Below are 25,673 nucleotides of genomic sequence, written 5' to 3'. Positions count from 1 at the left end.
GGAGGAAGAAGGAAGAAGAAGATGAAGAAGAAGGAAGGAGAAGGAGGAGGAAGAAGAAGGAAGAAGAAGAGGAGGAAGGAGATGAAGAAGGAGGAGGAGGAAGAAGATGATGAAGAAGGAAGGAGGAGGAAGAAAGAAGAAGAAGAAGAAGAAGAAGAAGAAGAAGAAGAAGAAGAAGAAGAAATAACAGTCATTCTGTTAAAGGAATATAAGAAGTTGGATTTAGGACAAAATTGGTGTATTAAATCTGTATATGGTATGAAGGAGAGAGAGACAGAAGGAGGAAATAAGGACCTTTGTGCAAATCCAGAAACTTTGAATGAGTATGGCTAAAGGTAAAACCTCATAGTCCCACTCTGTTTAATTTGCTTGGAAAAGATTTTTTTAGCTTGCTGGAATAGATTTGAAGACAATGATATGACATAAGTCCGTCAATGGTCCAAATATTCTGGAAAACAATTTTGGAGTTATGCAAGAAGAGTCATTGAATGTTCATACTCTTTGATCCAGATCAGGGATTCTTAACCCTGGTGGATAAATGTCTTGGGCTGTTTGGTTTGTTTTTAATATTTTGAAAACTATTGTTAAAATGTTTGAAAGCTAATTGATTTCCTTCCTAATCATATGAATTTTTAATGCATTTAAAGACATTATTCTGGGAAGGAGTCCATATGCTTCTCCCAAATGTTCATGGGGTTCTAAACACAAAGAACCCCTAACCTAGAGATCTCATTTTTGAACAAAGACTCCAAGAGTTTCAAAGGCAGATTGCAAAGGCCATAAAGACACAGGTCAGGCCAAAAGGGTCATTAGATATGAATCAGACAAAAATCAAAGTCCAAAACCAGATGAAATGACTAGAGTATTAGGTAACAGGAATCTTCAAAGGTGTGATCTAATTGAGTATGTCAGAAACCAGAGAAAGTGATAATACAAGGAAATAGAGAAACAGCAACAGGGGAGTGATGATCAACCTTAATGGACTTGCTCATTCCATCAGTTTTCATGAATAGCCAGTTGTCTCAACAAGAACTGGAACATGGTTGGTTTTCCCCACCATTTCCCCCAAGGTAAGATTAGCTTAACTACCAGTGAATATCTTCATGAACCATGTATTCTAAACCATTTCTCTAATTTTTCCAGTAGAATTAGAAAGAGAAACAAATGAGATCAGAAATAATGGGTAATTGGTTGCATTATACTTAAACAGTGAATCCTAAAGGCAGTTGGGGAGTTGGTCATAAGTGGTAAAAATAGACAACTAGCATGTACCTGTTATTGCCTGAGGGTTTTGGTCATATTTTTTGGAGTCTTGTTTGGTTACATCATGTCTTCTTCAGTTCTAGGTGCAGGGGGTGAAATCCTAAACCTGATAGCCTGCACCATGAAAACTGTATGGGAGCACTGAAAAGTCAGAGTCCCATGACCCAAGTCTTAGGGGGCACTTTGGACTTAGAAATTGATAAGATTGATGCTATATAGGAATCAGTTAAGCTGTGAACCTAATTCCAGTCCCCTTCACAGAGACTGCTGTGGCGAAAAAGGATATTATGCTTCTAAGGTGCTTGGGAGTGGGTGGAAGGGGTAATGTGTATATTTGCTTTTGTTATACCTTTGAAGTAAATGTTCCTTTGTAAAAGTTGATCTGACTGTAAAAGCTAATTGGTTAAATAGAACTGGGATATTCAGACCCCTAAAATTGAGGAAATATAATCAGCAGAGACTAGAGCCAACCTTAGAGACAAGAAATCCCCTGAAAGTCCCAAAGGTATCAGAAAATCCTGGGAGAGGAGTTAAATGTACATGCCTGGACTTTGAGCAATGAGAGCTAGAGATAAATCGCTACTACACAAATTTGATAGCAGAATGTTAAATACACCACCAGAATTCTTTTATGTTGTCTCACTGGAGTCTCTAGATGATATGTCTGCTCTGTGTGTGTGTGTGTGTGTGTGTGTGTGTGTGTGTTTTCAGATCTGGGATTTCATGAGTTCATAAAGTTCCTGGGTGAGGAAATTCTCTCTCAGCAAATACCAGTAACTTCTCTGCAATTTCTAGTCTAAAAAGTTTGCCTGGAGCACTGAGAGATCAAATAATTTGCCCAGAGTCACACAGACAATAGGCATGAACGATAGAATGACCCGGTTTTCCAGACCCCTTGGTCAGAAATCTATTTGATATCTTATTGTTTCTTGTCTGGAAATCATCGAAGCAAAATTAAAATTACAGGTAACCCAAAAAGTAATTGAAAGATACTAGGTAGACATTAGCTAAAACATGGGTTCAAGAATTAGCATAAAAGCTCAACAAAGACATTTATGTCTGGAAAAGGAGATTATTATATATGTATGTATTATAATAGCATATGGTATTTATAAGAACACAACATGGATATGGATAACTATTGTGTTACCTTGCTCTCCATGAGATATTAAAAAACAATAATGACAAGAACAAGAGAAGGAAAGCCTTTAGGACAGAGCTTAGTTCTAGTAAGGAAATAGTTTCCATTTATGGTTCACAAACCCCTAAGGGATTTGCAGCAAGGGTCCAAAGTATTCATGATAAAAAAATTCTTTAGTGACATCTTAAGTTGTTAATAATTAAAAAATATTATTTGTTAACCTAAGAATAGGAGAGGGGTACACAACACTTTTTGCTTATAGAAAAAGGCTCATAGAAAAAAATACAAGGGGATTAAGATTATGGGGGCAGGTGGGTAGCACAGTGGGTAGAGCACTAGCTGTATCCAAAGGACCTGTCTCAGACACTTGACAGTTACTATGTAAGTCACTGAGTAAGTCACTTCATTCAGATTGCCTTGCCAAAAAAAAGAAAAAGAAAAAGATATGAACAAAAAGTATACAAGATGAGAAAGCATAGCAAGGTTTTAATTTATTCAGATAAAATGATCATTCACACCAATTATACCACAGATCCATCAAATTATCTAAGAAACCTAATCACAAATGAAGTTAATCTAGGAATTGCCAAAAATAGACTGTGAGAATCAAGACCAAGTTAGAAAATTACAGAATAATAAGAGGTGGAAAGAACATTAGAAATTATCTTGTCATATTCTCTCATTTCACACATGAGAAAATTGAAAGGAAAAAACTGAGAGAAGAGATGTGACATGTTAAAAGCAGTTAATGTCAAACCTAAGACTAGAATTCAAGTCTTCTGACTTCCATTTCAGTCTTCTTTCCATTACAACACATCATCCTTATTGAAAGAATGAAACTCACCTCATTTTGGAAAGAATTTAAGTGAGATGGAATATAATCCCCATGAACTTTTCAACAGTACAAACAGATCAATTATTTATATAAAGTGAAGAAACTAAGACTCTATATTTAAATTAGATACTAAGTTGGTTTTTCCACTCAGGCATAAAAAGAAGATAATTCATTTTTTTCAGGACTTGAAGAAAAAATATGGGTTAGTTATATATTATTTTTTCACATAATGAGGTATGAATAATTAAGACTTTCACTAAAAATTTTATTCCTATAACTTCTATCTTAATTTGAAATATGACTATAAGAATTCATGCTAATCCAAACTCTCTCCTGACTTGCCAGGAACAAGATATAGGTGGCAAGTTGATTAATTTCTATATATAAAGAATAGAGAACAATTAATAATAATTATTTCTGCCATGTATAGATTTCACATTTACAGAAGAACAATACTGAGCTGAGACATGAACAATTATTTTCTTTCCTGTAGGCTGGCTATTTAATTATATATTTCTATATGGAATATAGAAATATATATATAAACATGAAAAGAGAAAGGGAGATAAAATGTAATTTCAATTCATGTAGCTTAATATTCCATCAAATGCATCTGTATTGGCTGCATTTTCACCAAATATGGAAAAGAGAATATAGCTAGTTAAAATTATTAAATCTTAAAGACTTATAGGCTGGAGCTTGTTAAAAGTCAGGGGTATCTTGGGAAAATAGAGGTAGATCTGAATTATTTGGAAAATTACATGTAGGTCAAATTGACCTTTTAATCAGTTCTGAGCCTAATTCATTGGTCATTGAAAAGGAAAAAAGATCAAGTCTCACCCTGCCATTTTTGGAAATTTGCCATATTCCCTGTTGTACTTATTTGGTTTGGTCAAGTCTCTTCAGTTAATATCTAGTGTGATGCTGAAAAAAAACTAACCCAATGTACCTGATTGGAAATTTGTTCCCACCCTTTTAAACCCAAGACTTTTTCCTGATTCAGTAAGTTACCCTTGTTTGAGGCTTGACCTGGAGGATGAATTGACCTGAATAGACCAACCCAGGGGCTAAGAACTCAGAACTCCTTTTGGGGACTCCAAGGACATGATGATGATGATACATCCTTTGGACTTACTGCCATGTCCATAGCTACAGGAAAACTCCATTAATTGACCTTGAGTCTGGGCCTGTTTTTGTTTTTATTCTTTCCTAATCTTAGTTGAACACCAGAATTGGAGGTGACCCTACAAATATGAGAGACCTGGGTTCCATTGGGTTGGAACCAGATGGCAGCAAGAGGAAGAATCCCTACTACACTACTCTAGCATATTCATTGGAGTGGCCACCAAATAAGAGGATGAAGCTATGCCTGGATATTTTATCAGCAGACATATAACAGACAATTTTTGGACATAGAAGAGACAAGATAAAGTGTAAAATGTCTAATTAACTATCCTGAAAAGTTTCTTTTCTTTCTTAATAAGATTTAAATCTCATCCTCTAGGAGATTGTTACAGTAGTTATAATTTAATTTACTGCAACTTTTTGCATGTCCCATTGTATAACTGATTCATTGCAAGTATTTTTAACTCATATCATTCGGGGAAATCTAAGACATAAACCTAAACCTAAGTTTTCCACAAATAGTCCCTAGGCCACCAGGATGAGAATTTAATGAGTCAAAAATTGTGAGAAAAGAGAGCCTAACCCTTTTCCATAAATGCAGCATTCTTACCAAAAATACATTTGTGGATTGAGAGTAGAGGGATCCTTTAGTGGAAAAGGGAGTAGCAGAGTACCCCAGTCCCCTGGACCCAGAAGTGTTTTCGTGTGTGTGTGTGTGTGTGTGTGTGTGTGTGTGTGTGTGTGTGTGTGTGTGTGTTTTAAATTGGAAGGCAACACAGACAATGGGAGCAGTGATGAAGAATTAGAGTAAAGAGGAGTGCAAAGTCTGAAGGAATTATCACTTTCACCCTTCTCCCACCCATCTAAAGACCCAGTCACATTGTTCACTCATTTCCTCTACACTCCCAAGCTTTTGTACTTAGCATATTTTATGTCTTGAGCTTTTTTTCTTTGTGTGAGATAAAATGAGTCAAAATGAAGAACCTCAGTTAATTTTCATGTTCTGCTATTCAGTTGTTTCAGTCATGTCTGACTCTTCATGACCCATTTGGAGTTTTCTTGGCAAAGATACTACAGTGGTTTGCCATTTCTTCTCCAGTTCATCTTACAGAAGAAGAAACTGAGGCAAATAAGTGACTTACTCAGGGTCACAAGCTTGTAAGTGTCTAGGTCCAGATTTAAACCTGAGAAGATGAATCTTCCTAACTTTGCTTCTGGCACTCCCACACCACTTATTTGCCTTCTTCATGCCCTACTTGTCTGTCAAGTTCTTTTTGAAATCTCATTTCATTACCAACTCTCATAACTAAGGAGTGGGATAAGTCTGGAAAAAGTGAAAAATCCTCTCAACCCTTTAATTCTCTTCTGATAACTTGCTAAATCCCATTAATTTATCCATTCTATAATTGAAATTTCTCCTTCAACCATTCCCTTCTTTACCATTTGCCATAGACACTGCATTAGGCAAAGCTTTCTTTATCTCTCACTTCACATTCAATCACTATTTCTGCCATCATTAACAAGATTTTTGGAAGAAACTTTAGAGTGGGTATATGAACTTCATAATGAAAATCAGTCACAGTGAATGATGAAAAAACTGTAATTTACTTGATACCAACATATCAGAAATATTTATTTAGTACTTCAATTTTCATGTCTTATTCAGCCTATTCATCAACAAAATACAATACAGCCTCTCAAACCCTGGTGTCAGGAGGACAAGGACATCTATGAGCTTTCTGTGAGACAACAAAAGGGAAGCATTACACATCACTATGATCTGAACTGAAGGATAACTCTGCTGAGTTTAATTTTTTTCCTTATCACCATGGACTAGATAATCAACAAACATTTCAATATGCCAAGAACAAGAAAGGATTGCAGAAGAAGATGAACTTTTGTTGTTTTTTTTAAAGAAATAGGTTGCAAACTCATTAAGGGCAGAAATTTTTTTATCCTATATAGTTAACATAGAGCTTGGTATAAAGCAGGCATTTAATAAATGATAGATTGATGTCTATTTTAAATTTAACACTATATAAGAAAATTATTCTATTTATTCCCTTCAAATAAGATATCTTTTTTAAAGTGTTTAGCACAGTGCTCAGAAAATATTATCTGTCTTCCTCCTCTTTCTTTTATACATTTTTCTATGCATTTTAAAACTGCTTTTGGATGCCTTTTTGCATTTCTATCATTACCCATTAATTTTTTTCACCAGCAAATATAATAATAATAATAACAATAATAATATATCAAAGATAATAATAATACATAACATTTATATAGTGCTATAAAGATTCAATTCTCAACAACAGTATTGCAAAATAGGTTCCACAGAGGTTAAGTGACTTGCACAGAGTCACACAGCTAATAGAATATCTGTCCTTAGATTTGAACTTGGGTGTTCTTGGCTTCAGGTCAATTGCCACCTTGCTGTCCCAAGAAAAAAATGAATACAATAATGAAATTGAGAATGCATGTCTTATGCTACCCTTCTAGTCTATCAATTCCCTGTCAAAAAGTGGGATGAACGTTTCATCGTTGATTTTCTGAAATCAAGTTTATCAGAGCACACTTCTGAAGTCATTTTCCTTCATGTTCTTTTTTGTATTTATCACTTAAACTGTTCTGCTTTGCTTATTGGATTCTGTGTCAATTCACTCAAATGCACACATCTTCCCAGGCTTCTCTGCAAGCCATTCTTCCTGGACTAGTCACATCATTATCAAGTTCAACTCTCTGATTTTAAATACATAATGAATATATTTATGGATAAAGTCATAATGAATCAATAAAATCTTGATGAATGGAATCAACAAAATCCATAGATCTAACAATATAGGACTATATTGTTTTGTAATGGGTAGAAAAGAAAGTGAAACAAGATAAAATTTTAGTGGGCTGTGAGACAGCAAATCTAGACGGAATTTCCTATTTTAAAACTGTGTGTGACAAAGTTTACTTAGGGGAACATTAGGAAAAGAACACCCTAAAACCTACTAGTCTTCCAAGCCAAGGGAATGCTGGATCCCCTTCCATGTTAAGTGACATCTCTGAAAGTCTCTCCAGCTTTCTCTCTGTATACATCTTGACTAAACATAGTTTTCTGTTTGTTGAGTGCAGTGACTATTTTTTGCCTTTCTTTGTTTCGCTGGAATTTTAGCACAATAATAGGTATTTAAAATGACTTGGATTTTTTTTGTCCTGGGATTCTAAATTCTCTATTCCTCTTTTCCCCTTCTTTCTCACCTCCTCCCCACTTCTTGAGTCTTTGCAATCTGGCTTCCATCCCCAAAACTCAAATGAAAAAGTTTTCCCCAGTCATGTCAGGACAGTGAATTACTCATAAGTCATTGAACGATTAGCAAAAAGATGTTACTTTGCTCTAATAAAACAGGAGTAATCAACAGAGTCCTTCTAGTCCTATCAGCAGGATAATATGATAGTAAATCTCTTGGTGTTCAGAAATCTACCATGTCAGTGGAACCCTAATTGCATGTGGATGGGACTTTTTTTTGCCATTATATGACCAGAGAACTGAGACCCCAGAACTACTCTGGCTCCTTTTAGTAAAAATGAATACCTGTACTAGGAGAAAAGGAGAAAATGTGGACCTAAATGTTGTAGGGATATGTTAATAAATATTAATCCTATCATAAAAAACTTTTATAGTCTTCATTTTTCTTGATCTTTTGGTAGCATTTGACAATAAATCAACCCTTCTTTTAAAATACTTTCTTCAGGGGGCAGCTAGGTGGCTTAGTGGATAAAGCACTAGCCCTGGAGTCAGGAGTACCTGGGTTCAAATCCCGTCTCAGACACTTAATAATTACCTACCTGTGTGGCCTTGGGGAAGCCACTTAACCCCAAATCCCGTCTCAGACACTTAATAATTAATTATGCTTAATAATTAATTACCTGTGTGGCCTTGGGCAAGCCACTTAACCCCATTTGCCTTGCAAAAAACCTAAAATACTTTCTTCTTTCTTGATTTTTGTTTTGTTGATATAGCATAATTCTGTTTACCTGTTGGAACAATCCCTTTGGGTTTCCTTTAAGGTTCATCACCATGACCCTTTCCTTAACAGTTCCCACAGATTTGGTTTTTTTTGTTTTTGCAAGACAATAGGGTTAAGTGACTTGCCCAAGGTCACACAGCTAGGCAATTATTAAGTGTGTCAGAGGTCAGATTTGAATTCAGGTCCTCCTGACTCCAGGATCAGTGCTCTAGCCACTGCACCACCTAGCTGCCCCAAATTTCCACAGATTTAACTATAATTTCTATGCAGATAGCTCCAATATCTACATATCCAGCTTCTTTCTCTCTCCTGAGGTTCACTCTCATGTCTCCAACTGCCTCCTAGACATCTCTACCTGAATGCCCCAAAAGCATCTCAAACTCAATGTGTCCCCTCCCAAAATTCACTACTGTTTTCCAAAAACCTACCCCTTCTCTTAACTTCCTTTTTTCTGTTCAGAATACTACCCATTCAAAGGACTTGGTTATGGAAAATGCCATTCATGTCCAGAGGAAAAAACTGTGGAGTCTGAATGCAGAACAAAACATACTCTATTTTTTAAATTTCTTTATATTTTTTCTTTCTTTCTCATGGTTTTTTTTATTTATATGGAAGTATGTTAAACAAGATTGTACATGTACAATTTATATTGGATTGTCCTCTGCTAGGGGAGGAGGGAGACAAGGGAAGTCAGTAGAAAAATATGGACCTAAGAAGTTTGCAAAAGAATGAATGTTGAAAAGTACAGACTATCCATTCACTCAGTTTCAAAACCTAAGAATCACCTTCAGATCTTACTTTTCCTTTGCTCTTGTACCCAAGTGGTTCCTATATTGTTGATTCTTTCTTATCTCTATCTTCTCTCTCTACTCAAAACACAACTACTCTAGTCTTCTCTCACTTTGAATATTATAAAAATCTCCTGACTGATCTCATAGTATTGATTCTTTCTCCCTCTTTCATTCATCTTTCATATGATTGCTAAAATAAATCAACTAATCAATCAATAAGCATTAAGCACCAATTAATATAATTTGTCCATAATTACCATGTCACTCTCCTGCTAAAATATCCTGGTATTTCACCATTACCTTTAGGATAAAATATGAGCTGATCTGTTTGGCATTGAAAGACCTTCACATGATGACTCCAATCTATCTTTCCAGGCTCCTTCCACATGATTCCTCCTCATATCTTGGGTGCTCTAGGTAACCAGCCTATTTGCTGTTTCCTGTGTAGGCTACTTGTGTCACCTGCATTCCTTTTCCTCATTCCTTTTAGAACCTTTGACTCTCTACAACTCTCAACTCAAGGAACAATTCTTAGAGACCTTTCCTGATTCTCCCAATTGTTAGAGTTTCCCATAAATACATGCCTCTAAATATCCTAAATATCCTGACTTCATGGTTCAACTGAATCTTGTCTCACCAAAGTCATATCTTAGTTGCCAAATGATAAACCTTTTTCTCTTTTTTCTTTTCTTTTTCTTTCCTTTCCTCTCTCTTTTTTTTACACATAAGAAAACTGGTTCAGATATCTGATTAGAAGCTTAAGTTTATAATTAGAAGGCTTCTTAGAAATCTACTAATCCACCCAGTCATATCTCAATGTAACAATGAAAAGGAATCATTTTATATCACTATAATCTGAACTGAAGAATAACTGAATTTGTGGTTTGTTGTTATTTTGTAATAAGGTTTTTAATTTTTTCTTTTCACAGTGAACTTAATCATCAACAAACATTTCAATATGCAAAGGTTTCTATTTGAAATTCAATTTATGTTACATTGTTTTTAAATATATATCTCCATGTTAAATTTAACATGTAAGAAAAGTGCTGTATTTGTCCCCTTTAAATGAAATAATATTTTTAAAGTGCATAGCACAGTATTTGGAATATATTAGGTGCTTAATATATATTTGTTCCTCTTTCTCCTTCTGCTTCTGTACATTTTTTCACTGTCACCACTCTGTCCACTACCTCACACACTATCTTTCCAGATGTTCAGTCATTTAAGATCACATAACTAGTGATAAAGACTAAAATCCTAAACTCATAATACCCAATCCAGTATTCTAGCTCTACTCAAAGCTGCCTCTCAATATTTAACTTTATACAATACATTCAATTGAAGTTCCAAGATCATCACAGCCACGAATTAGGGAAGGCTTTAAGTGGTAAACTCTAAGAACAAAGATATTACAACTTGTCCCGAGATCATACCATCTTGGAAGACCCCCAGAATGAACTCTGAAACGAGCAATTAGAAAGACTGATGTTAGAAACAGTGCCCCCCACCCCCGGAAGAGAGCCCAACTTTAACACAAACTTAAAAATCAAGAAGTTGAATCAATCAATAGCAAACAACAACAACAACAAATATCCCTGATTATAAGAAGTTGCTCTGATGACAGAAAAGGTCAAGACACAAACCTCGAAGAAGACAACAATGTTAAAGCAGCTACAAAATTTCAAAAAGCATTTTAAAAATCAAATAAGAGATATAGAGGAAAAATTGTAGAAAGAAATGAAAGTAATGAAAGAAAATTACAAGAAGAAAATTAATAGCTTAGTAAAAGACACACACACACACACACACACACACACACACACACACACACACACACACACACACACACACTTTAGGCTTTCTGAGAATTTTTCTCCCTTTAATTCCCTTCCCCTAAAACAGGAGAGAAGTGGTCTGACTGGTGGCAACTGCAGGTGGGACTTGAAATGCAGTAAATTTAGGAGTTTTTTAAGGGTGAATTAATTTGACCAAAATATACTAGGCAGATGATGCTATAAATATCCAAATGGCCCTTGGCAAAAAAAAAAAAAAGGTTCTCCACCCCTAACTTAAAAAAGTTTCTATTCACGTTCAATTCATCTGATAGCATCTGCAAAAAAATTTACCTGAGAGCATCTGTAAAAAAAATTCACCCGATAGTATCTGTAAAAAAATTGAGACTAGCAAAGTACTCAACATGGATTCTTCATAGCCCTAGGATCATACTTAGAAGTCTCTTTTGTCTGAAATATCCAGATAATTGAAGTCAAAATGCAAAGGGGATAGCTTTGTTGTTTTTCCTACATTGGAATTTTTGCTTACCGACTCAGAGGTTACAGAGGCTTGGCATTGGAGTAAAAAAATGAAATTTATGGTTCCTGCTCCCAGCTGACCCCTGACTCTGTAGACTTAGGCAATAGTCAGCTGTACTTTTCACCATGGTCCTTTCCTAGAGCCTGGAGCTTTCTGACCTCTGGAATATCCCTTTTCTGTCCTTGTCCCTTTCTAGGGTTACTGAATTCCTTTAAAGTTCTTTTAGAGGTCTTCATTTTGGAGAAAGGTTTAGTTGGGTCCTTGGCCCTCTGGCCTTGCTTCATTCCCCTTCAGGCTGGTATATCTGACTCTTAATACTTTAGCACTAGGTCCAAGCTCTGGAGAGATTTACATGAACTGATGCAGAGTGAAATCAGCAGAATATTGTATGCAGTGACAGCAAAATTGTATGATGATCAAATGTGAATGACTTAGCTATTCTCAGCAATTCAATGAATTCTTAGAATGAAAAATTCTATCCACTTCCAAAGAAAGAAATGATGGAGCCCAAAGGCAGATTGAAGCATTCTGCTTTGCTCTACCTTCACCCCCTTTTTGACTCCCTTGTTCTTTTCCCCCTCTCTGGAATAACTGTCTTTCTTTTTGCATCCAATTTATATACCAGAGCTTAGGTTGGTTCCTGGCACATAAGAGCTTATTAAATGATTTTTGCCTTGTTATCTTATCTTTCCTGTTGTTTAAGGATTTTCTTTTTTTCTTTCCCCCTTACCAATATAAACATCAGGAGCATGGCAGTGGCTTTAGGATTTTCCAAATTAAATTTAATTCACTGTAAGCTAGGTAACTAAATCTACCCACTGGTAGACTGGAGAGGAAGTCAGGGAGGTAATTAGAATTCTTGCTTTCTCTTAATCAAACATTAGGCACAGAGCTGGTGCCTGTAATTTCATTGGTTCATCAGGAGGGAGAAATGACAGGCAGGTGCAAAGCTAAGTGTTGGAGATGATGTTTTTAATCGAAGAAGCCCATGATATCAGGGAGGTGATGCCCTGACAAGCATGTGAATTACATTTCAGTAAGGGGGGGGGGGGTTGTGCTAAGTACCAACCTCACTTTCTCCTCCAGTCATCTGGGTCTGGTGATCAGATATGAATCTGGAGATGGCCCTGGATGTGTGGCATTCAGGGCTAAGTGACTTGCCCAAGGTCACACAGCTAGTGTCAGTGGTCTGAGGTTGGATTCCAGGGCTGGTCCTCCTGACTATCCACTGCACCACCTAGCTGAGTCTAGCCTCTGGAGTGTGGAGAGGGTGCGTACCCTGGCCTAGGCCCATGAGTGGCTCTCGAGCCATTACTTTACTTATTTGTTTGTATGTTTGTTTATTATTTAAACTTCTCCATCTTGGAAATGGTTACTATGGGAATGTTTGACTTCTTACTAAAGTCTGGTTTTGCTTGGCTGAGTGTCTTGGGGAGAAATGGTGAGGAGTAGGGAAGGAGAAAAAATAATAAATCCTTGATAGATGAAAATATTTAAAAAACAAAAATACCAAAATATTTTTAGAAAGATTTTATTTGAGTTTTACAATTTTTCCCCTAACCTTGCTTCCCTCCCCCTACCCCCCCCACGGAAGTCGTTACATTGTTTCCATGATACAAATTGAGTGATGAGAGAGAAATCATATCCTTAAGGAAGAAATGTGAGAGCAAAAATTGCATAAGATACCTTTTCCCCCTAAATTAAAGGTCAAAAATAGCAAAATATTAAAAGCCACGCTCAGTGGAAAGGAGAAAGAAGAGGGCCGTTTTAGGTTTCTTGTCTGGGCAGAGACTAATTAAGGGAAGGCGCGTGTGCGCGCAGCAGCAGGTGTGAGGGGGATGCTCCTGGAGGAAAGGTGGAGGAGGGTTCCCGGGCTCCCCCTGCGTATGCGCCGCGCAGGGCCAAAGGTGCAGCCAGGACTCTGCAGGTGGAGCGGGCGAAGGAGGTGACGCAGCAGGGGCGTGGCCGCCCGCGCGGCGGGGCGTGGCCCGCGGGGGCGTGGCCGGGGCGGGGCTCGCGCCAGGCCCGGCGCCGCCGGCGGGGAGGCGATGGGAGGCGAAGGGCAGGAGCCCGAGCGGAGGGTGGAAGACGGGCGGAGGCGCGGGGCGGGCAGAGCCCGGGAAAGTCCCCGGGCGGGGCGGGGCGGGGCGCGGCGGGCTCCGGCCGGTCAGCTGAGCGGCCCGGGGCGGGGCCGGGGCTTCACAACAAACGCGGCTCGGCCGGCTCCTCCGCGGCGGCCGCTCCGCTCCCCGGCCGCCCGCGGGCCCTGCGGCCCAGGATTCTAGGCGGCCCCCGGCCCGGCCTCCCGGGATGTAGCGGAGGAAGCCGCGCCCCGGCGGATCTGCACCCCCGGCCGTGACCGCGCTGGTAAGCCGAGCGGGGGCGGCGCCGTCCGGGCCCGGGGGGAGCGCGGGACTCGAGGGGTGGGGCTCCAAGCCTCCCGCGCCGTGACCTTGGCTTTGGCATGCCACCCGCCGGCGCTCGGGGTCCTTCCGGGTACGGGGAGGGCTTTCTCCCGGCGACCTGTGCGCTCGGGCCCGCGGGGCAGGTGCCGGCTCCCCCCGGCCCCGCCCCCACGTTCAAGGTCCGGACCGAGCGAGGAAAGCTGCCCCCGGACCCCCCCCCCCCCCAGAAAGGGGGCGGGCGGGGGTTGGGCTGTCCGGAAGGGCCCGAGACGGGGTGCGGAGGGAAGGGGGCCCGAGCCTGAAACGGAGCCTCCGCCTGCGCCCCTCCAGTTGGGGATGGGCAAGAGCGGGCCGCTGGCATGAGTCTGAACAGCACGGAGCCCTCAGAAATGGGCACAATGATGCTATTCAGTGGGGCCTCGGGGGACTCTGGTGAGGCCTCGGGGTAAAATCAGATAAAAGAATTCCCTTTTCAGGCCACAAGTTTAGAGAAAAATTATCACCAACCAAGTGAGTGCAATTAAATGCGAAAATGAACAGTTTCGGGATTTATTAATGCGCCAGAGAACAGGCTGAGAAGACGAAGACTGAAACAAGAGCTTAAATTCTACTCAGGGAGACAACATACACCTTTATATGTGTGTGTGTATATACACATATATTTACACATACATATATGCACATACATATGGAGAAAATATATTTGTGTTTGTGTGTGGATTGTGCACCTACAAGTATACTTTTGCTAGACATAAAAAGCCATGCTCCTCTTCAACCCTTATAGAAAAATGAAATATCTCATGTCATTTAGAGACTGGCATATCTAGTCACTCTTTTGTCCATACCTCTGTCTCTCTGGGGGTATTTAGATTACATGTATATATGTATGCATTTAGGTATACACATATACACACAAGGTCTTCCCTAAGATCTTAGTGCATCAAATTGAATAGCTTAAAATAAGTTTTTGGAACACCTCATGTGATATATTTTGCATATATTAAAAATATATGCCAGAACCAAGAGAACATTGTACACACTAAAATAGCATTGTGAGTTGATCCACCGTGATGCATGCAGCTCCTTTCAGCAGTTCAGGGAGCTAGGACAACCCTATTACACTGGCTATGGACAATGCTATCCTGATCCAGAGGAAGAAGAAAAAAACTTCAGAATCTGACAAATACCACATTCACTTTTTTTGTCATGCTGAAAATGACTAATCTGTAAACACAAATGTGGATGTACAATATTCATCAGACTGATGCTGAGGGGAGGGGGTCGGAAGGGATGGTGGAAGGAAATCATATAATTTAAAAATGTGCATATGAATGAATGTTGAAAAACTTTCATAACATGTATCTGAAAAAATACAATACCAATTAAAATATATGTGGGTTAAATATAAATTAATTTGTGAGGACAAGGGGGAGTAAAGATAGTAGCAGCAAAACTAAATTACCTGCCTTAGAACTTTAGTGAAACTACAGAAAGGCCTTGTGTAGGAGACAGAATAAGATAAGATGGAAAAACAGCATAGGATAATTTGGAGTCAGGGATCCCTACTTGGAATCCTGATTGTTATTTATAGTTACTCATGTGATCTTGGGCAAGTTTCTTAATCTCACTAGATCTCAGTTTCCTTTTCCTAAAATGAGAGGGTTAGACTAAATAGTCTCTATGTTCCCTTTTAACTTTAAATCTTTGATTATTGGTAGTGGCACCTGAGCTGAGATTTGAAAGAGATGATTCTGAGGCAGAATCTCAAGCAGAGGTGAGAAATTAATATATTCCAGAGATGGAGGACAACCTATATAAAACGTGCTAAAGGGAAGATGGAAAGTCCTGGGTGAGGAACAAAATAATTATAAAATTTATAAAAGGAAGTAAAAATATATAAATAACCTGAAAAGGTAAGTTAGATCCAGAGAAATTTAAATTTAGTTTAGGGGAGTCACTGAAGTTTCTTGAAAAGAAAGCATTTTTTTCCTTAACTGAGCAAAGGAAGGATATGGTATCCTAGTCTGAGTCCAACCCAAACCAGTCCCCTGATAGTTTAAGTTCAAAATGGACACAACAGTTAACACACAATTTTCTAAGGTGTCCACTGTGGTCAGCCAAACATTAGACTTTGTGGAGCTCTTCCAGGCTGATTTCTGCTCAGGTGATCAGAAGTGATGTCATCTTGACCCAACCAGACATCCCGGATAATCTCTGTATTTTTTAGGAATAAAATGAAATTACATGGAGGTAGGGGTTACTGTGAAAGTTGAGAAGTGGAGTGGAAAAAAGGAGAAACTTGAGGAGGCTGCCAGGCTGAATTAGAGTAGAGAGAAGGGGATGGGTTTGAGAGATGGTAGAATAGACAAGACTTGGCAAATGGATATGGGTTAAGACTCTGTTCTAGGTGCTGTGGACAAGAAGAAAACAAAATCATTTGATTTTGCCTTCAAGGAACTTACTCTTTACTGGGAACAGCTTCTCTGCAGGTTATTATTTATTACCAAGTAATTTTTTTTGAGAGAGAAGTAATAACAATTTGATTCCTTGAAAGATGTTATGCCCTTATATGACAAGCACCCCCCCCCACAAGAGGATATTTCTAACAATACATTACTAGTTGCTTTTCTCCTTCTCTACCTAAAAAAAAATGCTTTGAGACTTGTGATCTTGAGCACTCATTGGATTCTTTGAAACTAATAAAGTAATAGTGTGAATTTCTCCTTATATCCCAGTGGAAATAAGAATACATTTAACTTTTTTTTTAATTTGATTATATTTACCACATAGTAGCCAGAAAATGGTGATAATGGTCCTAATTTCTCTTAAATAATGGTCCCTTAATTGGGATCCCTGGAAGCTTGCCCTATCTTATATCCAAGTATATTCCTAAAACCCAGACATGACTTAGTAGTTGCTCTGCTCAAAATCTAACTCTAAAATAAAATACAAACTCCTGTTTTTTTTTCCCCAATTGAGATCCAGCCTGTCTTTCCATAATACTTTGGGAGAACTGCAGCTCTCCCAGTTAAACTGAGCTGACATCATTGTTCCTCTATGTCCAGTATGTCCTATCTCAGCCCAGTCTCTTAGAATCGCTAACTCCCTTCAGTTCTCAGCTCCAAGGACATCTTTTGCATCCTTAGGTGCTACTCTTCCCATAAATTTTTTTACTTGGTCTATATTTTTATTGTTTCCTGTCTCCCCCCCCCCCCCAATAGAATGTAGACTTCTAAAGCAGAACTGTCTCATTGTTGTCTTTGTATCCTCTAATCTTGTACAATGCGTGATGTGGTAGAAGATGTTTAATAAATTCTTTTAAGAATCTCAGAGTAACTCTCAGAACACTAAGCTTCTGCATGGATAACTGGATAACTGAAGAGATAACCTGGCACTGTAGCTGGAAAACTTGCCTCAGAGAGAGAGAGGAAGATGTTAAAATCCTGGCTAAGTCACTCCCACTGTGCTGACCAGGATCAAATGCATAGCCTGCAAAACTTCCAATTAAAATGTAATTGGGAAATGTTTTTAAAAAACCCAAAATACAATAGGACATAGATAATTGTGGTTTTCTGAGTCAATATGAAGCTTATTTCCAATAGAGTTTAATACCACTGCTCTGGACAACTCTCATAAGACAAAGTGATAGGGTGTTTGAAGAGAAAGTTTTCTTTCCAGGTTCTTAGTCCAGGTCCTATCCCTATCTCCTTGCTTCAGTCTATTATGTAGTCATTCATTATATACACACTAAAGAAAACATAAGAGACCAGATCAAAATGGATAGAGGGCTGACCTTAGAGTCAAGAAGTCCTGCCTTCCTATGACCATGGATAAGTCAATCTTACAGGTAGCTTTTTAAGACTTCTAAGTTACAGAAAAGAATTTGCAACAGCTGAAGGAGTTTTTATATATTAGAGTTCTTAGATGGATTCAGTTTTATATCAAAATAAATGATCCCTCTCCCAAATGAAGATAAGTCCACTTGACCTCCTGATTTACCTTGAACTGTTTTTCTTTTTTAAATCATTATCTTGTATTTATTTATTTTGTTGAGCTATTTTTCTAAGAGTGGTGATGGATTCAGTTAAATTTAAACAAAATTTGTTAAGTACTTACTATGTTCTTTTTAACATTGTCCCCTTTATGACCAAGGTACTGCAATTTATAAGAAGATTGAATAGTACTAAAGATTCCTTTTGTTTATGAGTTTAATATTATTTATTTTATCATAATGACTTAGTTTTTAAACATAATATTATCTATGTTTTATTTTGTTTTGTTTAAATATTTCCCAGTTACATTTTTATCTGGGGGGTTGGGGAGTGTTGAGGACCCCATATTGCTTCAGGTGTTTTAACACATTTTTAAAGGAGGGAAATAGGAATAGTATGTAGAAAGCCTAAAAAGTTATATGAAGACCTTGATGATAGAAGTGTCTAGCCAGCTTCAAGAGGTAGTGAGCTCATTATCACTAGAGGTATTTAAACATAGTCTAGATAATAATTTCTCAGAAGACTATAGAAGGTACTTTGAGGTTAGATAGGAATTTGAACTCTGAACATAAAAACTTTAAATGTTTTGTTTGAATACCTCTAGAAGTTATTGCCAGCTCTAACTGACTCTACTTGACATTGGTAGACTCATAAAAATTTTATATTTGAATAAATTAACCTTTAAATGCCATTTTGCTGAAGAATGTTATTGAACAAGCTTACACCACTGTTTTTGTAGTGGAGAAAGTTTTTGGGTAAACTTGAAGACAAGAGACCAGGATTCAGTTATAGGCACTGACATGTTTGTGGCCTCTGGGAGTCACTTCTCTCTGTACCTCAGTTTTCTCATCTATAAAATGGGGATAATAATATTTCCCTTTCCACCTTAGTTTTAAAGAAAATAACTCGAATCGATGTCATCTATTAGATGAACTGCTACTCTTGCATCTGTATACTCTTAAAATGTAATGATATATTCTCTAACAACAGTTGCCCAAATGAAAGTAATCCTTGAGATACTTGCCAAGTATTCATATTTTAAGTTCTCTATTAGCTTGGATTCTACTAACCAACACTACCACATTGCTAGAGATTGATAAGGTGCTTGTAATGATGAACTTGAAATATTTCAAAACCTGAAAGACCTTCTTTTATCACTATAGTGTTGATGAAGTTTAGTGTTGGAATAGTAAACGAAAGAATGAGAGACTCAAGACTCTAAAAGATGAAGGACATTTGTTTTATTTACACAGTTGCAAAGCTATTGCAAACTGGGGTGATCATTAGGGGATAAGCAGTTATGGGGGAGATATGCTATTGCTTATATATGGAAACGGGAAATGGTGTATATAGTAATAGGCATGAGAGTCAATGCAGGGTGGTTTTATAGATTCTGTCAGGATGCTCAAGGATAATTAACTCATTTTGAATAACAAAAACTCATTTTGACAACAGTCTATTAATGCGACATTCTTTGTTGGGCTCTAGCCTCTAACTCCAGGCCAGCAGGGCCAAGTGTCCTATCTATTGTGGGTACCCACAATAGTTCTTATCTACCAAAGGTTTGGTACAGGAAGGGACTTTCCCAGGTTTGATGTAACAGTTTTTTCTATAATCTAATTTGTCAGTACACCTAAGGTCAGCATAGAAAAGCACAAATTTTACTATTTGTTCTCTGCCTAGTATTTTCTCTACATCAAGATGGGTTCTAAATATTCAAATTCTTTGAAAATTAGTAAATCACTGTCTCTTCCTTGTCTTTAAGGTGGTCTAGAGCTGAAGCTCTTAACCTGAGGGCCATAGGATCCAGAGGCCCAAGGGATCCAGAACACTAAAAAGGTTGAGTCCCTGGAGTAGGTGGTGATTTTTTAAGGTCCTTTTCAGCTCTAAATCCTAACTGTGAATTAACACTTCATTAACCAGAATATTTTATTATCTAAAACCCCATTCCTTGAGTTCCATTAAGAAGGGCAAGGGGAACTGTAGTAGATTACAGTAGATAAGGCACAGAACTTAGAATCAAAAACACCCAAGTTCAGCACCTGTCTCCTTAACAACTGTGTGGCCTCAGGAAATTTCTTTGACTTCTGTGATCCTGTTAGTGGTAAAATGATAATAGCACTTGCCTTAAAGAGGTTTTTATCAAGTATCTAATGAGATAATGTATGTAAAACATTTTGCAAACATTAAAGCACTCTAAATATTACTTATCTTAGGAATGCTTTTCATAGAATTTTAGTGCTAAAATTTTTAGAACATCTGTCTAGTCCAACCCCTTCATTTTTTTAAATTTATTTTTATTAAAGATATTATTTGAGTTTTACAATTCCCCCCCACCAATCTTACTCCCCCCTCCATGGAAAGCACTCTCTCAGTCTTTACTTTGTTTCCATGTTGTACCTTGATCCAAATTGAGTGTGATGAGAGAGAAATCATATCCTTAAAGAAGAGACAAGAAGTCTAAGAGGTAACAAGATCAGACAATAATATATCTGTTTTTTTCTAAATTAATGGGAATAGTCCTTGAATTTTGTTCAAACTCCACATCTCCTTACAGATGACACTCTCCTTTGTAGACAGCCCAAAAATTGTTCCTGACTGTTACACTGAGGGAATGAGTCCTTCAAGGTTGATCACTCCCATCCAACCCCTTCATTTTACAGATGAGACAGCTGACCATATTGCATGGTCAAAGAAAAATAGACAGTGGTAGAGCTAAGGCCTCAAATTGGTTAACCAGTGTACTTTTCATTAGGCTATGTTGTATTCCTAAGAAAACTGGTTAACCATTTGAAGGGAAGGGAAGATTGATCTTCCATATGTAGAATTTTAGTCAGGCAGCCTCCAAGAAAGAAGAGACTTAGAAAACACTGTGTGTCTCTCTCTCTTTCTCTACTGGTTTCTTCAGTCTCAGAAACAGACTTCCACTTATTTTCCACCCATGATCTCAGCACCTTTACTATTCTTCTGCCTTAGAGATTGTTTGCTAAGTTTTAAAACCAGGACCACTGCTCCTGAATATCTTGAATTCTTTCAACCTTTTGACACTGAAGGGGGATGGGGGGATAGGTGTGGAAGCTGGAAAAGTAGATTGGTGCCCTTTCAAAAAGAGGTGGGTGGCATGGGGCAGGAGGGCTAAGTCCAATATGTAAATGTCTACATTAATCTAGTAGATTTAACCATCCACATGTTACCAAATGCTAAAGTTCTTGGCCATTTCCTACTTAGCCATTTAGTCAATCAATTTAGCCATATAGTCAATCAATCTCCCCAAAATAAACTAAAATAATTTGTTTTTTAAAGAACTGAGCAAATGGTTCATGGAAAGGCAGGGGAAATTTTGTGGGGGAAGTTGCATCTGGGTTGGGCCTCAGTAGAAGAAATAACTTTAATGAAAGATGTGTTTATTATTTCTAATCTAAGAAGCAGAAACTGCATCAAAATAAACTATAAGATGGTTTAAATTATTCCACCTTTTACTATTTAGTTTTGAAGATATTCTACAAGAGAATCTAGACTAATTTTAAAAGAATTATGGTTTTTTCTTTTTTGTTTTTATCCCAGGGAATAAACGACTGGTAAATAAAGTTGAGGAAAGCTCCAGTACATTCATGTATCCATTTTGTTAAAACTTTCAAATTAGTGAAATGCCCTTGAGACTTCAGTATTTTGTCCTTGAGAAACTTATTCATCTTTTAAATCTATTTTGTAACTTGCTGAAGACCTTGGGCATGCAGTGTTATTTTTACAGAAGGAAAACAGAACTTAAGCCAAAGAAGCTAAAAATTCACAAGAAGATATAAGATGGGATGGGACATTGAATATTAGAAGAAGAACTTGTATTTTTAAACATGATTTTCTTATAGGAGCTGCCACAATGTCCCGCCAACCACTGACTGACCCCACTGAAAATGGGGATTGTTCCAAGGGAAGCACAGGAAATGGACCTCAGAATTTGGCTCATCCAGACTTGGATACATTCACTCCAGAGGAGATGCTGAAACAGATGAAGGAGCTCCTTATTGAGAACCATCAGTTAAAAGGTGAAATATAACTTACCTCTAAAATTATCTTTATTTCTCATCTTTAATTTCATTTGAAAGGTCTAGTAAGTTTTTCTTATAATCTACTTCCTATTTCCCTGGGCAGAAATGTCTATAGAGGTTGGGTTTTGACAAAGTTGGACCCCCTATGTTAGTCAATATTTGCACATAGGTCAGATGTTAATGTTAATGTGTAGAACATCTAAAAAAATTCTAAGTCAAAAAAATTTTAAAGAGCACATTTCTAAATCAATGTGATCTTTTTAAGGAAAAATAAACTTGGTATTATCTCTATTCTACAAAGATCCAGAAATCTAATCAAGAACTTCTGAACCAATTCTTAAATCTATTGTAGATTATCTCATATCCATAGCGGGGACTCATAATTTAAATGTTCCTGAAACTCTGAAGACTGAAACAGGCATGTTCTACCCTTTTAAAAACCAGATCATTAAGTCTTTTTCTTTCTGTCCCTTGGGCATAAGTTGAACTTTTATATCCATGTTGTACACATAGTTATCTATGGAGATATTTAATTGGATAACTTTATCTTCAAATTACTATATTGCTCCACTTCTCTGTTCAAATGATATCTTCCTTGTGATCTCTGTACAGAGGCCATGAAGCTAAATAATCAAACTATGAAGGGACGGTTTGAAGAACTTTCAGCCTGGACAGAAAAACAAAAGGAAGAACGTCAGTGTTTTGAGTTGAAGTTCAAAGAAGTCAAGGAAACCTTGTTATCTTTGAGTAATGAAAATGAAAATCTGAGAGCAGAAATTGAAAACCTTAAAGGGAAAAAGGAAAGGTCTTTTGAGGTAAGCAAAATATCTTCATATGTTTTAAAAAATTCACTTTAATAGAATCTTATCCATATTCTAATGGTCTAAAATTTTTAATCATTCTGGTATTGTTTATGCAGAAAGGTTTTCTTGAGGAAATTTATGGCATTAATAAGAAAATGGGGAACATATTTAACCTTTTTTAGGAAATATTGTTAAACAGCTGTATACAGGTATTATTTACAAACAAAAAGCCAGGCTTAATGGTCAGCCATCTAGTCCTTGTAGCCTCTCTAGGAGGCTAGGACATGGCTTGAGGTCTGGAGTTTTGAGCTATAGTAAGGCTATAGCAGATTACAAAGGGCATCCTCACAGAATCTAGCATGCCCAAGGAAGGGTGAAGCAGCCCAGGTCAAAAATGGAGCTGAGCAGCTCCCTGCAGATAAGCAGTTGAGGTTGTACCTGTGAGTGGTCATACATCTAGACTGAAGAAGCTAGGGAAGAAAGACCCAGTCTCTCAAAAATGAACAAACAAAAACAAAATAACATTTTGCTGTTCCATTTAGGGTGTTTAGAACTCTTTCTCTATGGCAATAGAAGCCTCTCTTTGAAAGTCACATGACAGCATTTTTAAAAATTAGGGGGTTTTTTGGTTCATTTAGATTGGCTTCTCTACATAATCCAGGACTTGAAGGTTGTTTTCTTAGTTTTCAAAAATGGTTTGAAAGCTTTTTTTTAAAATGTTAGTTAATATTTATTGACCTTACTGAAATAACTTTATTAAAGGAAAAATAATCCAAAGAAGCTAAAGACATTTTTTTACCCAAGCTTGTAGTCATATATTCACTAATTATTGGACATAGCACATCCTCAGAATTGTAACAGTATCTCACTATGACCCATTAAATTGAGGATGAAAATGAATTTTATTCCTGAGATCCTTGCCCATATTTTAAAGAACCATGGATATAATTTATTGACTTAAATGTATGTTGCTATTTATTCTCCTGAGATTTTTCTCAAAATTTAGAAAAATTCTTAACCAGAAGGCTATAAACAAGAAACTTCAGCATAACTGCTTTCCTTGGTATTCCTATATATTTTATTTTATGCATTTTAAAATATTTTCCTGAGGAATCCATAGAATTCACCACATTGCCCAAAAAGTCCATGACACAAAACATAGAATTTTTTTCTCAATAGAGATTAAAGCACCAGTTAAGTGGGTCAAGTGAGATCATGATTATATTTGTGCTTTTATCAGGAATTTGGTCAGCTTCTAATTTTTAAGCAGATGGGAAAGAAGCAGCAAATGAATGAATGGGAGAGAATTAAGAAAAAAGAATGTTGAGAAAGCAGGAGAAGTGATGGAAGCCTGAGTGTTTGTTACACATGGTAACAGTGATCACAGGATCATACACTTAGTACTGGAAGGGACTTAGAAGTCATTGAGGTCAATTATAGAGGAGGTAAACAAGGCCCAGAGAGGTTACCTGACTTGCTCAGAGATCATACAGGCAGGAAAAGACAGAGCTGACATCTTGTTGAGAAGCTGATTGTTAAATGACCTGCCCACAGACTAAGAAAAAAGTCCAAGTGTAATATAATATCTCGTAGAAGCAGACCTATTAGTGACTTAGTAGAGACCACATTTGCTGTATCTGATAATTCAGCTCTTATGTTTCAAAGGGCATTAACCTGCTCCTTTGGAGTTTATCATTAACTAAATTTCTGGAAGATCAAGATGAAATGGCAGTTTCACCTGGAAAACATGGACAGTATAGTAAGTAATGCGTCATTTTATAGGAAGAACATAAAATTTATATTTCTCCTTTAGCCTTAAGGGAGCTGACAGTTGGCTTTAGCTTGCTGCGAGCCAATCACTTTGTAGTTTGAAAGGGAAGATTCCAGAAACAGTTAGTCTGTTTGGGCAGTTGCCCACTAGTTTCGAGAGAGTCCCTGAGTTGAGGGATATTGAGATCAGAAGCTAGGGCCTGGATGGCTTCTTCCAAATAGGAAGCTGACTGAAATGAGCTGCAAGGAAGACTCAGTAGTGAGGTGGTAGTTTCCTCAGGAAAGTAATTGCTAGTATCATCTTTGTTTCTACTTTGTCATCTTTCTCCCAAACCTTGCTTTCTAGCTTCATTTTCTCCATGCTTTGGTCTGAATTTCCTTTTCATAAAGTAGGCCCTTTAAAATATTAATGAGTTAGGCCATCCTCTCCACCTGTCTGTCCTTTGCTTCAGCCTTTTTTCCTTACTTAAAGCTTTCAGACCCATAGTAGCTTTTGAGGTTTTGTTTGTCCTGTGATATTTCATTGAATAATATTAAAATTATCAGAAAGCATTTAGATCCTTAATTGCATATTCCCTGGCCCAGGTTAGGCAGTGTACAAAAAAGGGTTCTATTGAATTTTCCTATCTTATATAATGTTTTCAAAGATTTGCCTTTAAGAATTTAAATTCCAAGATGAAAACACATGTAAAAGACATATATAAAAGAAATGTTAAATCAATACATGATGGGTCAGACAACTACAAAGTTTTGAAACAACCAACATGTATATATTCTGAGACATTCTGTGGTATACGATCTTTGTATACAAAGATTTGCTTTGCTTAAATGTAAATAACTTTTTTTTTACTGACTGTCAAATAATCTTGCATTTTACGTCACCAGGCATATCATTTATTTTAGGGGTGGGGAGAAAACTGACATAGTAAACAATGGCTCTTTCTGATTGTATTTTCTCAATGTGATGGATCAGTGCATGATGACAGCTTCTGCTTTCATTTTCTGGCTCTAGATTTTTTAAATAATAAATTTTTTGAAGGCAGGGATTTCATTTTTTCACTCTGTATCGCCAATGATAGATACGATGCCCTGTACATAGTAAATACTCAACAGATATATGGTTTGAAATTAAAATTTGAATTGAAATTCAGCAATATTCCATAGGTT

At 37.4% G+C, this 25,673-nt stretch overlaps 1 protein-coding gene across 4 annotated transcripts in view; it reads left to right on the top strand.

The window, feature by feature from the left end:
* Positions 1–898: 898 nt before the first annotated feature.
* Positions 899–25,673, top strand: part of OPTN (optineurin) — a 58,629-nt gene continuing 33,854 nt past the window's right edge. Inside the window, exons 1-4 of one of the 4 annotated variants that reach the window (XM_074194112.1) lie at positions 13,694–13,857; positions 19,653–20,354; positions 21,754–21,930; positions 22,546–22,748. In XM_074194112.1, the coding sequence (XP_074050213.1) occupies positions 21,765–21,930; positions 22,546–22,748 (369 nt within the window). In that variant the 5' untranslated portion in view covers positions 13,694–13,857; positions 19,653–20,354; positions 21,754–21,764. Of the gene's footprint in view, positions 1,071–13,693; positions 13,858–19,652; positions 20,355–21,753; positions 21,931–22,545; positions 22,749–25,673 lie in introns of those variants that run through there. The other 3 variants (XM_074194110.1, XM_074194109.1, XM_074194111.1) reach the window with 3 other exon arrangements.

Source organism: Macrotis lagotis, chromosome 7, assembly GCF_037893015.1.
Source record: "Macrotis lagotis isolate mMagLag1 chromosome 7, bilby.v1.9.chrom.fasta, whole genome shotgun sequence".
NCBI lineage: Eukaryota > Metazoa > Chordata > Mammalia > Peramelemorphia > Peramelidae > Macrotis > Macrotis lagotis.
Note: the sequence above shows the minus strand (reverse complement) of the source record. Positions and strands in the feature narration are given on the sequence as shown.